A 16020-nucleotide genomic window follows, 5' to 3' on the forward strand; every position below is an offset into this window, starting at 1 on the left:
TTCTTGTAATTTTAATTATTTGACATTATAATCCCTTAGTTGGCTTGTTTAATTTAATGAGTAATTTCTACTTTATATGCCTATTTTCAGTTTTATATTGTTTTGGTCCTTCATGGAATTTTTAAAATATGAGTTTAAGTTATTAATAGTAGGTTTAATCTTATATTGTTTCATCTTAATGTATGTGCATTTGCATTTCATTCATATGCATGCATGTATCGTGTAAGTACATTTTAGTTTAGGTAATAGTTTAGGAGTCACATAATATCATTTTGCATAATTTGTATGTTACCTTCATGTGTATAACTAAAACCCTAAACCATAAACCATAAACACTAAAACCATAAACACTAAATCCTAAACCCTAAAGCATAAACCCTAAAGCATAAACCATAAACCCTATCACATAATTATAAGGGATCTTAGTTGTATTATAGAATTTTTAATATATTTTTAAAATTTTATAATTATCAATAATGTATTTTTAATAATGTAATTTTAAAAAATCTAAAATTATAATATAACATTTTTTTCGAGCTGCTCACGAGCTTTTCGAGTCGAATATCGAGTAGCTCGTTTTGTCTCGTTAAGAAATCGAGTCGAGTCCATTCGATCCGAGTATTTATCGAGCCTTGATCGAGTCGATCTCGAGTAGCTCGCGATCTATCTCATCTCATTTACAGCCCTACCACTTACAATAAAAATCGTTGCAAATAATATTGTGGAATTAGTATACTACACTATTGCTTTCCCGCAAGTTACAGAACTACAGGTCCATATGTGGTCGACGGATGCAAACCAAATGGTAATGGATGAGGACGAAGTCAATAATAGATACCATGTGGCTGGTGCATTTTTACTAAAAGAGGTGGTTATTTGTTGTGAGGAAGAATGTATTAATGCTATTAGTGTTGCGAGGAAAAGATCTAGTGAATTTTAACAAGAAAATGTTGGTGGTTATGTACTTTGGTGGAATCTAAGGGAGACTACCTTGCTTTCTCTTGCCTCTTTTTCTGAGCAATTACTTGAGGCAGAACGAGTTTTTGGACTTACAAAAGTGAGTTTAGGGAATCTTCTCGAACAAGTTATTAATGAAGATTTGGGACTGTGAATATTGATACTGACAATAATGGTTTCAAAGAGCCAAGTGGTTTATCTTTAGAATCCGGGGCAGTAAATCAAATTGTTACCAAGTGGGTGCTTACACTGGCAAGGGCATTGCTCGAGAAAGGTGAGTTTTGTATGCACATTTTTTTCACAAAGACTGAACAAAATGGGATGCACATCATTGTAAGGAAGAAATTGTTTGATCATTGGGGACAAGGATCATTTCAAGGGAAGGGGAATGTCATAACTATATGAGAAGTCAACAAAGAAAGCAGCAGGAATCAGTTACTAAAACAACTTTTGAATCTGAAATTTTTTTAGAAGACTCAAGCAAGGGACAAAATTTACCTGAAGTTTCGGTCTTACCATCAAACCTCACTTGCTCTTCGAAAAGGATTAAGGCTGGCAGCAAGGGTCTATGGTACTGCTATCTATAGTTTTTGGGTGAAAGGTGTTTGGCAACTTGAGTTTTCTGGATGAAGGTGTAATTAACCTCAAGAAGCACAATCAGGCTATCACTCAATTGTTGCTGCAATGGACGAACTTAAGGCCAGAAAACATCACTGGGGAAAACTATATTGTGCTTAAAGCACTAATCCCAAGTTTTGATCCTTGGGGACAAGGATCCTTTCGTGGAGAGGGTATTGTCATGCACAGAGGAGAAGAGATAAGACTCGGAGCAAAAGAATTGGGGAAATCAGAGAAAGTGTTAGGGATTTGGAATTGGAATTGGGAATGGATCTGACATGTTCTACAACCCACTAAGGATAGGAAACAACTTTCTTATTTGTGCAGGTTGTTATACTCAGTACAACAAGGACTGTTAGCTGTAGGGTAACTATGAGTACATTGTAATTATATAAAACCATGTACTAAAGGAGGAGAAAGCATGCTTTGAATGAATGAATTCTAAACTTCTTTGAATCTCTTCTTTTCTCTCCTTAATCTTTATTCTCTTAATTCTTCGTCTAATTTCCTTCTCTAATCACCTAGGATCATAACAAACTCCTGCCACTTCAGACTTGATTTTCAAGAAATAAATCCAACACATTCTACTAAAATCATCAATAAAGAGAATATAATATTTACTTCCCTTTAAAGATAATTCAGGTAGAGCCCCTCCAATATCTGTGTGTATTAGTTGTAGCTTTGTTCTAGCCCTGCTCGTTGCATTAAAAAACGGGAGCCTAGTTTGCTTTCCAAATCTGCATGCTTTACAACTTATTAAGTGATCATCCAGAGGAGGAATTCTTCTTGCAAAATCCTTTCTCCTCATATACAATAGAGCAACGTGGTTGAAATGTCCCATCCTCTTGTACCAAAGCTCAGTTGTAGTAACCGAACTCATCATAGCAACCCGCTCTGTCTCCATCATATTTAAAGAGAAACGTTTTCCCTTCATCTTGACCTTGAACATGTCAGACCCACTTGAATCTTTTATCGAACACATCCTGTCTTCAAACATAACTTTGTAGCCTTTTTCAAGCAGCTAACCCACACTTAACAGTTCTGATTAATTTCAGGAACATAAAGAACATCTTGAATTAACTTAGTACCAAGACTACTTTCAATGACAATACTACATTTACCTTTAATAGCAATGAAATCTCCATTTCCAATTCTGACTTGTGACACAACTGCCTTATTAAGCTATTTGAAAAGCTCAATATCATGTGTCATATGATTGGTGCAGCCTCTATCAATCAACCAACTCTCATTTGCAATGCTAGTTGCAAAACAAGAAGCAACAAATAGTTGATCCTCCTTTTGCTCGACAACCTGAGCCTCACTTTGCTGATATTGCTCTTTGGACTTGCATATCTTTGCAATATACCCCAAGAGTTTGCACTTGTTGCATCTAACATTTCGCCTCCTCCAACATTTGTGAGGTGGGTGACCCTTCTTTCCACAGCGTTGACATGATGGATAGTCTGGCTTATCACTTCCTTCCCCTTGTTGTAAGCTTGATCGTCTGCACTCTTTTTTCCATTTCTCTTCTTCCCCTTATTATTGTGGTTGATGTGCAACTTTGCAACAAGAGCTCCTTCAACAGTGCCTTCAAGTCTCATCAGCCTTATTTGCTCTTGAGCTTGCAAAGCATTTAATAATTCTGCCAACGTAATGCTTGACACATCCTTAGAGTTTTCCAACAAAGAAACTGTGGATTCAAATCTTTCTGGAATAGTAACCAAAATCTTTTGAACAATCCTAGAATCAGAAAACTCTTTGCCAAGCAATCTTACCTGATTTACAATGCTCAGAAGTCTATCGGAGTATTCTTTGATAGTCTTTGATTCCTTCATTCTTTGCATTTCATATTCCCTTATTAGATTCAACACACACATCCCTTTGATCTTCTCATTGCCTTCGTACTCCTTCTTGAGAAAATCCAAGATTTCCTTGGCTGATTTCAAGGTCATAATTATGGTAAAAACTTTTGCAGAAACAGCGTTGAACAAGTAGAACTTAGCCTTTGATTTTCTTTGCCTCTTCTCCTTGTGGTTCTTTATTTGAGCAACCATTGGATTTGTTGGAAGAGGAGTAATTTCATAATCCTCCTCAACAACTTCCCAAAGGTCGTTTGGTTCTAAATAAGACTCCATTTTAATTGCCCAAACTTAGTAGTTTTCACCTTCAAACACTGGAGGTGCTACAGCTGAAAAAGAAATTTCAGATTGCATTTTGTGAATATTATATTTCCTAACAAGTTGGGTTTGATGGTAGTCTCTGTTCAGAGGGAACTAAAGAAACCGTTGATTGGAAAAGAGTATTTCAGTCATAAGAACCTGGAAGCAATTGTTACAAACTATCCTTACAGAAAGAACTTGCCTAAAGAAGATATCATTAAAGGTTAGCATCTAAGTTCGTCATTGAATTTACAGCTCGGCATGGTGGGAAAATGTTGTGTTTGACTACCATCTGTTAAGGACCTACTAATGTTTTTTTCATAATGAACCTATCACAGAGAGTCTGTAATAAAAAACCGAAAGAGATGAAAGACCATAATTTTCATTCAAGTAAAAACCTGCTTAAATACATCACAAATAACTAATAAGTTGAAACTTCTACCCATGTTTCCATATACTGCCACTAACATAAAACATGGTAACTACTTAGATAAAAAACAGCAAATAAACTTGATTAAGTAAAATGTATAACAAACTCCTAAAAACTAGGATAAGTTGCGGCCACTAGAGACATTTCCAACATAGTCAAATACGATTAGCTTTGATTGATTTCTTGAGGGGTTTGGTTGAGTTTGATCCTGCAAAACGGTGGTCACCCCTCCAGGTAGTTAAAGTTTCCCTTGGATGCTTCTTTATCGTTCTATTCCAATTTATATGAAGCAATATTTAGAGATTCAACTGGGTTGTGCAGGCTTCAAAACACCCTTTTGTTACTGTTGGAACCTTTCACTTGCCCGTACAGACCTCCCCCTGAGACACCTCGCTTGGTAAGGGAACTGTGCAAGTAAATGTGCAATTGAAGAAGCTTGAACCTTATGTCATGAATTTATATCAACTATTTGGGTTTTATTTTAATTTTCCAGTACAAATATAGATGTCTAAATCATAAATTTAGTACGACCCAAAAAAAGAAAGAAAGGCAGAGATTGGCTTGAAACCATGCATACGGAGGATTTCCTAGTCCTCTCCTGATTTCCATAGTGATTGCTATTTGTTCTTAGATGATTGGTGATTTATTTATTTTTCTAAACATTGGTATAATCATATGCTATATTATCAGTTTTCTCTTATTATAGAAAGTTGTAATGAAAGTTCGAGGTTGTTGAAAATAATTTCTCACATGAAATCTTATACTGGAGTTCTGTACTTATCTGAAACATGGAAGTAAGCAATGTTTTGATGGAGATTCAATTTCCCTTTTATGGTATTTCTCTTTATGGCATTTCTGCTAGCATGAAATTCTTTTGGCTGTTGTGAAAATTTTGGCTTTATTGATCTTCTCTTGGGTTGAGCTTGTTTTCTGTCAGAGCAGTATGTATTTGTTTGATTGCAAGATTTATTTAAGATAATACTTATCTGTTATTTTCTGGATGAGAAATAAAATAAATGATACACCTAACATCTGGTGGTGGTCGTTTTTTGATAGCCTGTTGCTCTAAAAATAAAGGTGGATCATCACCCTGGTGGAGGACATTGGTTTGCAGCTGGTCTTTCTCCTAATGTAAGCTGATATAGAGTTGAAGCAATATTTTTTAGTATCAGTGTTATACTGATGTATATTTTCCATTGTGTAGATTCCAAACAGGAACAGAGTTTCCTTTCATAATAGCCCACACTTCTCAATGCTGTCATACGGTCATGCTAATAGATATGGCAGTATAGGAAGTCATGGTAGCTACAATGACAATACCGGGCTTGGGAGAAGCTACGGGAGTTTGGAGATAGTAGTAATATGTTTGCATATTATTCACCTGTTGGTCCATCAGCAATGAACATGCATCCACAGAGCAGCGCATCAATGCTTGGAAGTAGCCCTGATGCTAGACGGAGAATTATGACGTACTCTCATGGGAATGGACTTGGTGCGAGTCCATCAGGTGGAAACTTTGCAGCACTTCCCCTTGGCACTAGTCCCTCGCAATTCACTCGCCAAGCTCCTATGGTCAAGTTTCAGGTGGCTCTCCTGGACACTATGGTCCTACTTCTCCCGCAAGAAACAGTTGTCAAGGATCACCTTTAAGTAAGATGGCTGCAGCTGGGCAGTTTAATAGAAGAAAAGGTTGGGGATATTCTGGAAATTCCCAGTCTCAAGAGAATTCATCATCTTCAAATTGGCAATTACAAGTAACTGATGGCACCATTTCTAGCCAGGCTGAGGGAAATCTCAAGTAGTTGGTGGTCTATCCTTGAATGTACAATAAAATTCTAACACAGCCAACCGGAAGCAACAGCGAGGTGGCATTGGAATGGCTACGAGTTACCCCGCTGTTCAGAATATACCGAACTCCATAGGACTTGGTTCTAATGTGCAACTCCAGTATAGCTCAAGAGCAACTCAAGATAAGTCGGAGGCCAGCATGCCATTACCTGATCCTGGAGATTGGGATCCAAATTATAGGTGGCTAAAAAACTTGATTGCAACCAAATTCATACCTATCAAATATTTAAGATATATTTATGTCTTCGCTTTGGTGTATTTGTTATTTTATTTCTGTTAATATAAATATATATAATTGTGTTTTGGACATGGAGACAACCACAACTAATTGTCGTTACAGTTCTTTATCCTCTGGGGTGGCTGGCTCCTGTTAGGTTTGTTGTCCCCCAAAAACCATATGTGCTGCATCAGGAATTGAGAATGCTCATAAACCTGAGAATTATTTCTGTGATTTTTATTCTACTATCTTTTAGCTGCTTATATTGCTTGCATTTGCCGTCACCAGTGATGAACTACTTCTGCAAGAGGAATGCGTATTGGTTCGGCTGACTTTAACAGAGGAATGCATATTGGTTCGGCTGATTCATTTGTTGGAGTTGGAAGATTCAACCCTGCCTTAGCCACAAGCTCAAATTTACCAATTCAAAGGTAATTACTGCAAATCCTTCTTAGTGAATGGCTTATGGAGGTTTAGTCCTTTTGGTTATGCTTTGGGAGAAAGGGGGTGGGGCAATGTTGACATAGGAAACAGATATCCTTTTCCTCAGTTGACTTAGTTGCAATAATCTGTTAAATTAATATTTTATTGCAATATTTTGTTTAGCTTTCAATATCATGTCTTCTTGTGCTTATACCATTTTTTTATTTACTTATTGAAGGTTGTGGTTTGCATTTCTGTTCCGTATAATTGAGCCCAAGATGATTTTGTTCATCATAGAGAATGATATGTACCATAATGTTCAAATATGTCAAACATACAAGAGCAGAGATTTGGTTTTTTGCTGGAATGTTTCTTCACTGTCCTTGACTTCTATATTGTTTGAGTGCAGACAAAATGGTCCTATAGGATTTTCACATGTAGAAATGGGTAGTCCTCCTTCAGCTAATGATTGGCACACTGGATATCCTCGTTTTATTTCAAAGCAATCTCACTTCATGCCACATATGACACAAAATTCTCCGAGCCGGTTGGGGCAGCAAACCCTTCCACGATTCAATCATGGGAGATCCACTGGTCCTCGGGGTAACGAATGGAATCAGATGAAATTACAGCTCCCTCCTCCTGGCTTTAATTCAGGGGGACAACGTTCTCCTGGGAATAGTTCATTAAGTAATGGCATGCCATGGGGTATACTTCCTAACTTTATGCCATCATACTTTTAGTTACCTCCTATTCCTCAGTAATGTCAGTGCTACTTTTATCTACTAACTATGTGAGTATTATTGGATAATTTAGTAAACTGATTCCATTTTACTTGATCCTGGCATTGTTAATGTAGGGCGTAGGGCCGACCATCCTTTCTCAAATATTCCGCCAGCATCTCTTGGAAGAAAGGACTATGAAAGGATTGCATAATGTTGAATCAACTTAATTATGGGATTATGTTTTGGGTGTTTGTCAAAGAAATTTGTACTCAATAGTTCACTTAATTAGTGAGCTCATTATAAGAAAATGCTCATCCAGACCATGCTCATTCATTGTGCTTTGCATAAACATAATTCATGGTGATTGTTTTGCTTGTCTTCCTACATTTTGCTTGCAATTGCTACTTTTTTGGTTATGATCCTTTTTTGGTCCTTGTATTTCCCAAATGCTAGATTTCTAATTTAGTTCTGAAATTGCTTTTTAAACTGTTTGAGGAATCTAACCATGTTATCAAGGTGATCAAAGCACTGGCTGACAAGTTCTCAACAAGTTCAGGTTTGAGACAATATCTTGACTTAGTGTTTAATTAGTGGTAGAGTATATTTATTGTATGGCTGTGATGTTTGAGTTGAAATCCTTTCCTCTTTCAGGTTTACAACCTTGGTGATTGGGGGAACTGAAGATTATCCAAACTACTAGCATCAACCAGATCGCATGATTTTTATTGTTTCTAGATTGTGTTTCTGGCCCTACATTTACAATACAATGTAGCTGGTTTTCTTGTCTTCCGCCACCTCTGTCAGCGACTCGGTTATAGTTCTGGTCTCCGAAAGCCTCTAGACATCACCTTGCTCAACTGCGAGCGTTGCCCATGATCTCCGTCTTTCTATGACGGTATTGAGCGCACCACACTCATTCATTGCAGACTTACAATTTGACTATGGTCATTGTAAAGATATTCTGGGAGAGGATTAAGACTTTGGATAACCCATTCTAGCTTGTTCTTGAGTCGTGGAAATATACCAGTCTTACCACCAAGACTTATCTTATGCTTTCAATCAATTTCCGAGACCATTTCTTGATTATTTTCACCAAAAAAAATTGATATAATGAAAAGGAAATCTTGTATGTTATTGATTGAAGACCGAGAGACATGTTACCAGGGTGGCTGCATGTCTATCGTAGGTTTTCCTTTCTCTCGGTTGAGTAAAAAGTAAATTGGAAGGATAAAAAATTAGAGGTAGAAAGTGGAAACATAAAAAGAATATGTTTCATTTGGGGTCAGTTTCGTTGTTTTACGAAAACCAAATTCTAAAAAAAAAATTTTGTAAAATAAATTATATTTTTTCAAAAATAAAATTTTAAAAATCATTTTATGGTGTTTGGGTGATACATGTAAATCATTTTTAATTGGTTGATAAATTTTTTAGAAATTATTTATTATAAATATCAAGTACAATAGAGAATACTATTTATCATAAAAATAATTAACTTTATTATTTTTAAATTATTTAAATAATTTATTTAATTATTGAAAATAATATAATATTTATTAATAAAAATAATATTTTATTATATTTAAAATATTATAAATATTGTATTTTATTAATAAAAATATCAAATATAAGATTTTTTATTAAAATAAAAGTTTTATAAATTATTTTAATTATTTATTAAAGTAAGAATATTACATTATATTCTAAAAATTATTAATAAATGTAATTTACATTTAATTAATAATATTATAATATAATATTGATAAATAAAATTAATTTTATTAATAATTTATTATATATAATTAAAATAAAAATATAATAGTATATTATATATTATTAAATATATTCTTTTAGTTTTATACAGATTCAAAATCGTTGGATGAGTTAAAATAAATGGTTGAGATTAACAATAGAAATGAGAAGATATTTTATTGGAAAAAGAAAATTAAGTAATTAATCTCAATTATCTATTTTCATTCATATAACGATCCTAAATTTGTAAAGAGTATTACATTTTATTGTGTAAGTGAAATCTAGCCTTTATAATATAATTTAATATATTATTATAATACTATATAATATAATATTATATTATTAATAATATATTTTAATAATTAATATTTTTATTAAAATGGTATTAAAATAGTATATTAATATTAAAATTTTAAAATAATATTATTTTTAATATTTATACTTTGAAGTGAACAAAAAGAGAAGTAACTTGGACAAAAGAAATGAAGTAGCTTAGACAAATCTTTTTTGTCGATAACCTCAGCCCACCCCAAGATGAGTCTCTCCTATTCCAACTTCCCCTGAGCCTCTGGTAGCACAGTCGAGACGGTAAGGGGTTCTCTGTCCCTGCGGAGATCGAGTGACAGAAGTTTTGAGAATACCAATATGTAAATCATTTTTCAAAAAAATGTAAAGAATTCTGTTGACCAATAAAATAAATAATGTTGATTATCTGTTTTTCACCGACCAAATATTGAAAAATAAAGAAAATATTTTTCGAATAACTAATTACAAAAATAGAAACAAACCTTAAATTATTGTGTCACATTTTTTGGAAAACCAATTTAAAAAAACAAATAGACCCTAAATTATTTATTGTGCCAAAAGTTTTACTTTTTTATTCAAACTCTTACCAAATTTTCTAAAAATTAATTTATTCCCTCTTAATAATTTTTCAGTTTCAGCTGATCGATCGAGTGAACACAAACATCCTCAAAACATGTTCAATCATTCGCCTAAAATCAAGAAAACGTTATTTTAACATCTTACATTATTTGATCCCAACAACCTCTTACATGGTTCCAATTTGTTTGCTAAAAACTTAAAAAGCCTAAAAGACAAGCAAGTTCAGTCATTTGTCTAAAATCAACATACAGGAAAATGAAACGTATAGAAACTTCCAAGACTTTGTAGTGTAATTAATTAATTCTATAATAATCCACCGACTGTGACAAAAGAAGAGTACTTGGCATCATTAAGAAGAAAGAGCAGTGGGTTTTCAAGAGGTGTATCCAAGTATAGGGGAGTTGCAAGGTACTTTTGTTTAGAACCTCTAGTTATTATCTATGTAATGTATTCTGAGACAATAGTCTCATCGGATGGATACGCCGGACTTTATTTCTTTATTTGTGGATTATCTTCCAAACTCTATTCACTGGAAAGGTCTGTGGCAGATTGTGGGTCGTTATGGAGAGGTACTGGGGTGTTTATTCCAAAGAAAAGGAGTCGAGCTGGCACTAGGTTTGGTTTCGTTAAAGTTTGTAATATGGCAGAAGCGGTAAAAGTTAGGGATCGCCTGAACGGTATCTGGGTGTATGGTAGTCATATTACTGTGAGTTTAGCCAAGTATATGTTGGAGGTTCCAAGAGTTATAGGTGAGCAAAACATGAAGTCATGGAAACCAAAACTGGGGAGTTCTTCATCTCTTGGTCAACCTCATTGCTCGGAGGCTGGTCATGAGGGAGTTTCCAGAAAGGACGTTATGGGTCATGTTGATGAACTCAAAGTTAGCAAGTTGAGGAGATGTTTGGTGGGAGTAATGGCTGGGGTTTGTAGTGTTGGGAGTATCGCAGATAGATTGCATAACTGGGGCTTAGGGGATATTAAAGTTCAAAGACTTCGTGGTACCTCCTTCCTTCTTTCCATTGAAGATGAACAGTTGTTTTCCATGCTAGAAGACCTCCAGTGGTCTTATTTGAAGGAGATTTTCGTGGAGGTGTATCCTTGGTCTGAGTCGTTTTGTCAAAAAGATAGAGTTGTATGGATTGAAATCGATGGATTACCTTTGCAGTGTTGGAATGCAATCACGTTAAAAAAATTAGCAGGATTGTGGGGTAGATTTGAGGCTTTTGGAGAAAACGTTAATCATCAATTAGATTGTGAAAAAGTTCGTTTGTTGATATCTACTTCGATAGCTACTCGGATTGACGGAGTGGTTTCGAGTTCTTGAGTTAGGAATGAAAGATCAGTTGTTTGTTCATTCGTCCATCCTTAATGATCCTAAGAAATTAGTGATTGCGGATGTAAAGGATGGAGTAGGGTCTGTTCATGAGGTTGTCCCATCGACAAAGCGTTCTGTCGATCCATTGGAGAAATCTTCTTCGTCGAAAAGTTCTGTCGACAAGAATGGGTTTCCCTTTTCCACTGGCGGTGCTCTCGTGGAAGCGTGCATTAGTGACAGTCTTGGAGACTGTTTGAAAGATGTTGTCGTGAAGCCGACTTTGGGTGGTTGTAGAGTCGTAGCAGATAGTGAGCGTGTTGATTTTCAAACTCCTAAACACTCTCTTCACGTGGGGCTTCATAGATTGGATGCTGATGGGGACGTGTTAAAGGGTGAAGGAATTAATATTGGAAAGTTTCTTTTTGAAGAGGCTTCAAGGAAGGAGGTTAGTGGTATGGTTGTAGGGGTTGTTGAAGATTCTTCGAATAGTGGGCTTCCACGAGGGTTGGGCACTTCGGCTGATGAGTTGGTGGTTATTAACAAAGATATTCTCATGCCAGCAGGAAGGAATAGTAAGGAATTACTTGTAGGTCCGGTGTCTTCAAGTGCTAAAGGCACTTCTTTTATTTCGTTGAATGGAAGAAATGAATATGTTGAGCGTGATGTCGTGGAGACGGAGGTCGTTCCATATAGGTCTTTTAGCAAATCTTTTAGGATTAAGAAATTCGGCTCTATGTTGGATATTCAGGGCAAAGTACTCTCAAAAGCTGAGAGGAGAATAAGAGATCGAGTGCTGAAGAGTTTTAACTTGGAGCAGTCGGATCTGCTCTTCTCTAAATTATCTGGTACTTCAATTTCTGACTGTATTAAAACAAAGGTGGGCTGAAGCTTATTTGGAGGCGCAGGAGGCAACATCGTTCGATAAGCAACTTGGATTTCTGTTTGGAAGTCCTGTAAATAAGGGTATATAGGAGTTACTGTCGTTTGAAGGGTGTTGGGGGCAGTTCGATTTCTGTAGGGGTTGTTAAGGTATGAGTCAAGATTTGTTTTTTAGGTTTCATTTGAAGTGATGGCCGGTGGAAGAGTTTTTGCTTTGGAATGTGCATGGTTTATTAGTTTTGACATCTTGGCTTCTGTGATGTTATGGTGGTTCTTCTGCTCGAAGTTTTTGATGCTGTTCTAAAGGTTTTAGTACTTGATGTCTTGGAGCCAGGCATTTTGTTTGATGTTTCCCAGATAGTGAGTTATGGCCTTATGGGGATACTGATCATGATTGTCTTTGTTGAAGGAGTGAGTTGAGAGTGCTTTGGAGTCAGGCTTGTAGGGTGCACGTGGGATTGAGGTGGAATGGGGGTGTTGATTTCTGAGGTAATGCGTTGGTTGTGTAGTGTGCACATAGTGATGGCATCTCTCTTCTCGACACTGGTGCAAGCATGGGGTGGTTGGAACCTGTCTTTGCGTATTGGGTTTCCAGCTTTAGTATTAGTGTGTCAGTAGAGTGACTTCTTTTACATGTTGGAGATTGTTTGTGGGGATCATGTGGAAATGTGGAGGATGAGGTGGAAGGTTAGGAGCCTGATTAGTTTTGTGTTGGTTGATGGGAGTTTCGATGTTGTGATTCGTTGATAGCATTGGTGCTTTGGTATCATTCAATGTTATTTCTACAGCAGCCCAAGACTAAGGCTTTCGGAGAGTCCAACTGTTAAGGTTTTTCACCAGATTTCACTTTGTATAAATGTCGTGACTTAGGTTATTCACCAGACTTCTCGTGGGTCCCAGATCTTTATAGTAATAAAGAATAAGGCTGTATTTTGCGGGTCGGGGTGAAGGTCATTGGGATGTCGGTTTTCAATCTCGTTTTAGGTTTTAGTTCCTTCCATTAGTATATTTCTGTTGTATTCGTAGTACGGGTTTGGGATTTGTAGTAGGTTGGGTTTGAGCTTGTGTGATATGTTAAGCTGTGTGTTTTTTCTTATTTTATCTCTTATACCACATCATGGTACATTCTTTTTTCCTATTTAGGATTAGGAAATTTTTTAATGAGATTTTCGAAGTGGTTTACTTTGTAAACGTTCGTTATGCAAGGTATCATATTTCAAAAAAAAATCCAAACCCAATTATAGAAACACAGAGACTCCAAACCTATTGAAGCTAGGCTTGAAAAAAAATAGAGGTTCTCAGATTTTTCTAGCATCAACCAAGAAGAGATCAAGAAAGCAAAGAAACAAGATGGTGACGGCTACTCCTCCCTTATGTGCAAACGGCTGCGGTTTCTATGGTTCGGTAGAGACCAAGAATTTATGCTCCCAGTGTTACAAACAGAGATATTGAAACAAGAGCTGTCCAAAACGAATGATCCTTCTAGTTCACCGGCACAAATCCCACCTGTTTCTGTGATCCATGTGTGAAAGCTGGAACAAGAAGCTTGGTTTGATGGGTTTTACATGTCGGTGTGGCAAAGTTTTCTGTCAGCTTCATGGTTACCTCTCGGAACATTCCTGCAACTATGATTTCAATAAGGCTGATCGTCAGGTGTTAGCTAAAGCAAATCCGGTTATTAAGGGTGACAAACTGAAATCCAGGATGTAACTCTTTTTCTCTTGTATAAATGGTCAGCTTTGTTTTCCCTCATCTTTCTTCTTGCGGCAACAATTAGACTACTAATATTCTATTCAATGGGACATCAAATTCAGATGCTTATATATCTTGTTTGTGGTTATAAATAGTAAAGATTAGTTCTAAAGACGAAAGGATGAATATGCACAATAGTAACCAAACTAAAGAAGACCACCATTCAGGTCAAATTTTTTATTCAACCGAACCTAATCCAAAAATTAAACCCCCAACTCACATCCGACCTAATTCATATATATATATAATTTTTATTTTTATTAGGTAAGAACCTACTAAAAAAATATAAAGAGAGATATTATTGCAATTATCCTTAAATATATAAGGCGTATTTATAATATTTTCTCGGACCGGGTCATGTCTTTTTCACCATAACCTTGAGTTCAACCCAATTACGTCTTTAAAAAAATACGACTTAGCCCAAATTCAATTTAAAAAAAACTCAACCTGATTAGGTCGAATAGAGTCAGGTTCAAGTCAAATGTCCATCCCTACATGCATTTTTCACTTGTCACATTTCCTCTGATTAATTTCTACATTAAACATGATCTCTATTTAATTTATTACTTATGTAATATGCATGTTCTCTGGTTATTTTATGCACCTAGAAATCATATCGAGTTTTATAACTAATTTTTGATTTTATTGTACTTTCATATTGACCCTTACTCTAGGCTTAGATTATGTGTTATCATAGGGTCTCAAAACTCGCCCCATTTGCAATATTACTATGCCCTATTGTCCTAACATCTTTAAAAATGGGTTGTGAATTTTTTTGAAGTTTTGCTTCGAATAACTATTAAATATGATTTGAGAGAGTCGTCGTCAATCCTTATTAAGGTATAATTGGATAACCCAAAATCTTGTTACTTTAATAAAATAAAAATAACAAAATTGATCTACTTATCAGAGAAAATAAATTCGAAAGTTGATTACGTGTGAAAAAAATCAGCATCCCACAATATTGTTTCGGTACCTAATCAGTTACATTGTTGTCTTAAGAATGGAAAAAATATGGATTTAAAGTTTAATTAAATTAGTGATCTCTTAAAAAATAAAATAAATTATGTTTATACCTTGAAAGTGAAATAAATTCTTGAGTAAATAAAATATATTATAAAATATACTGGCTATGAGAAGAAGAAAAAAAGATTAAATACTGGCTATGAGACTGAGAACAATGAAAAGATTAAATTCAACAAAAATAAACATACACACAAAAAAGAAAAAAAAAATAAGAAACACGGATGAGTAAGACTAAATAAAGGGAATAAACTAAAAAAAAGAATCTTGCAAGGCTCAATTGAAATAAACAAAATAAAAAAGATTAAATTAAAATAAATGAGAATATAAAAACGTAATTAAAACGTTGGCGTGATTTTATGAATATATCGAGTCTAAAATCACACCAATTGTCACCAGCTCACGGTCGTTACAAAATTCGTTAAAAATCAATCAACTAATTAGCATTTGACACATGATCTATTTTGTAATTTTTTAAGAAATTCATAAATTAAGAAAACCCTTATTTTTTATTTTCACAAAACACCCCTAAATTCACAGAACCTCAAATATAAACCCAAAATTAATCTTGACAATGAACACCATCACTGCTGACGATCACCCGCTCAGGATCAGTCGACCAACATCTCTTCTTTCGTGTAGTTAAAATCAATGTGTTAAGATAAGACAACTGTAACCCCCACAGACCGATAAGGATAACCAGATCCGACCCTGATGTCACATTTGGGCCACCGGAGCGACCCACTGTAAAAATAGCGAAAAATTTAAAACTTTTTCTTAAAACTTGTAAACTCATAAAATCATTTATGAGTACAAAATAAAAGTTATCACTATTTAAAAATAAAACAGATTTCCAGACTCGTATATAAATCAAAATACAATTACATGCCCCCTAATCACATGTATCGTACTCTGCAAACAGCACCGGAAGAACTTCCTTACTGATGACGATAGTTGCACTGGTACAATTTTTTTAACTTGAAAAGATGAGTAATAGAGTGAGCTTTGGAAAGCTCAGTAATACAGAACTACCAGATGAT

The 16020-nt window shown here is 35.2% G+C and overlaps 1 protein-coding gene across 1 annotated transcript; it reads left to right on the forward strand.

Annotated features, from left to right (window-relative positions):
• Positions 1-5525: 5525 nt before the first annotated feature.
• On the forward strand, positions 5526-7761 carry LOC120170156 (dual specificity protein kinase YAK1 homolog). The gene is made up of 4 exons (XM_039178157.1): positions 5526-6192; positions 6518-6660; positions 7062-7360; positions 7512-7761. The coding sequence occupies exons 2-4, from the start codon at positions 6542-6544 to the stop codon at positions 7586-7588; spliced, it is 495 nt and encodes a 164-aa protein (XP_039034088.1). The 5' UTR covers positions 5526-6192; positions 6518-6541; the 3' UTR covers positions 7589-7761.
• Positions 7762-16020: the final 8259 nt, after the last annotated feature.

Source organism: Hibiscus syriacus, unplaced genomic scaffold, assembly GCF_006381635.1.
Source record: "Hibiscus syriacus cultivar Baekdansim isolate YM2019G1 unplaced genomic scaffold, ASM638163v2 tig00111772_pilon, whole genome shotgun sequence".
Lineage (NCBI taxonomy): Eukaryota > Viridiplantae > Streptophyta > Magnoliopsida > Malvales > Malvaceae > Hibiscus > Hibiscus syriacus.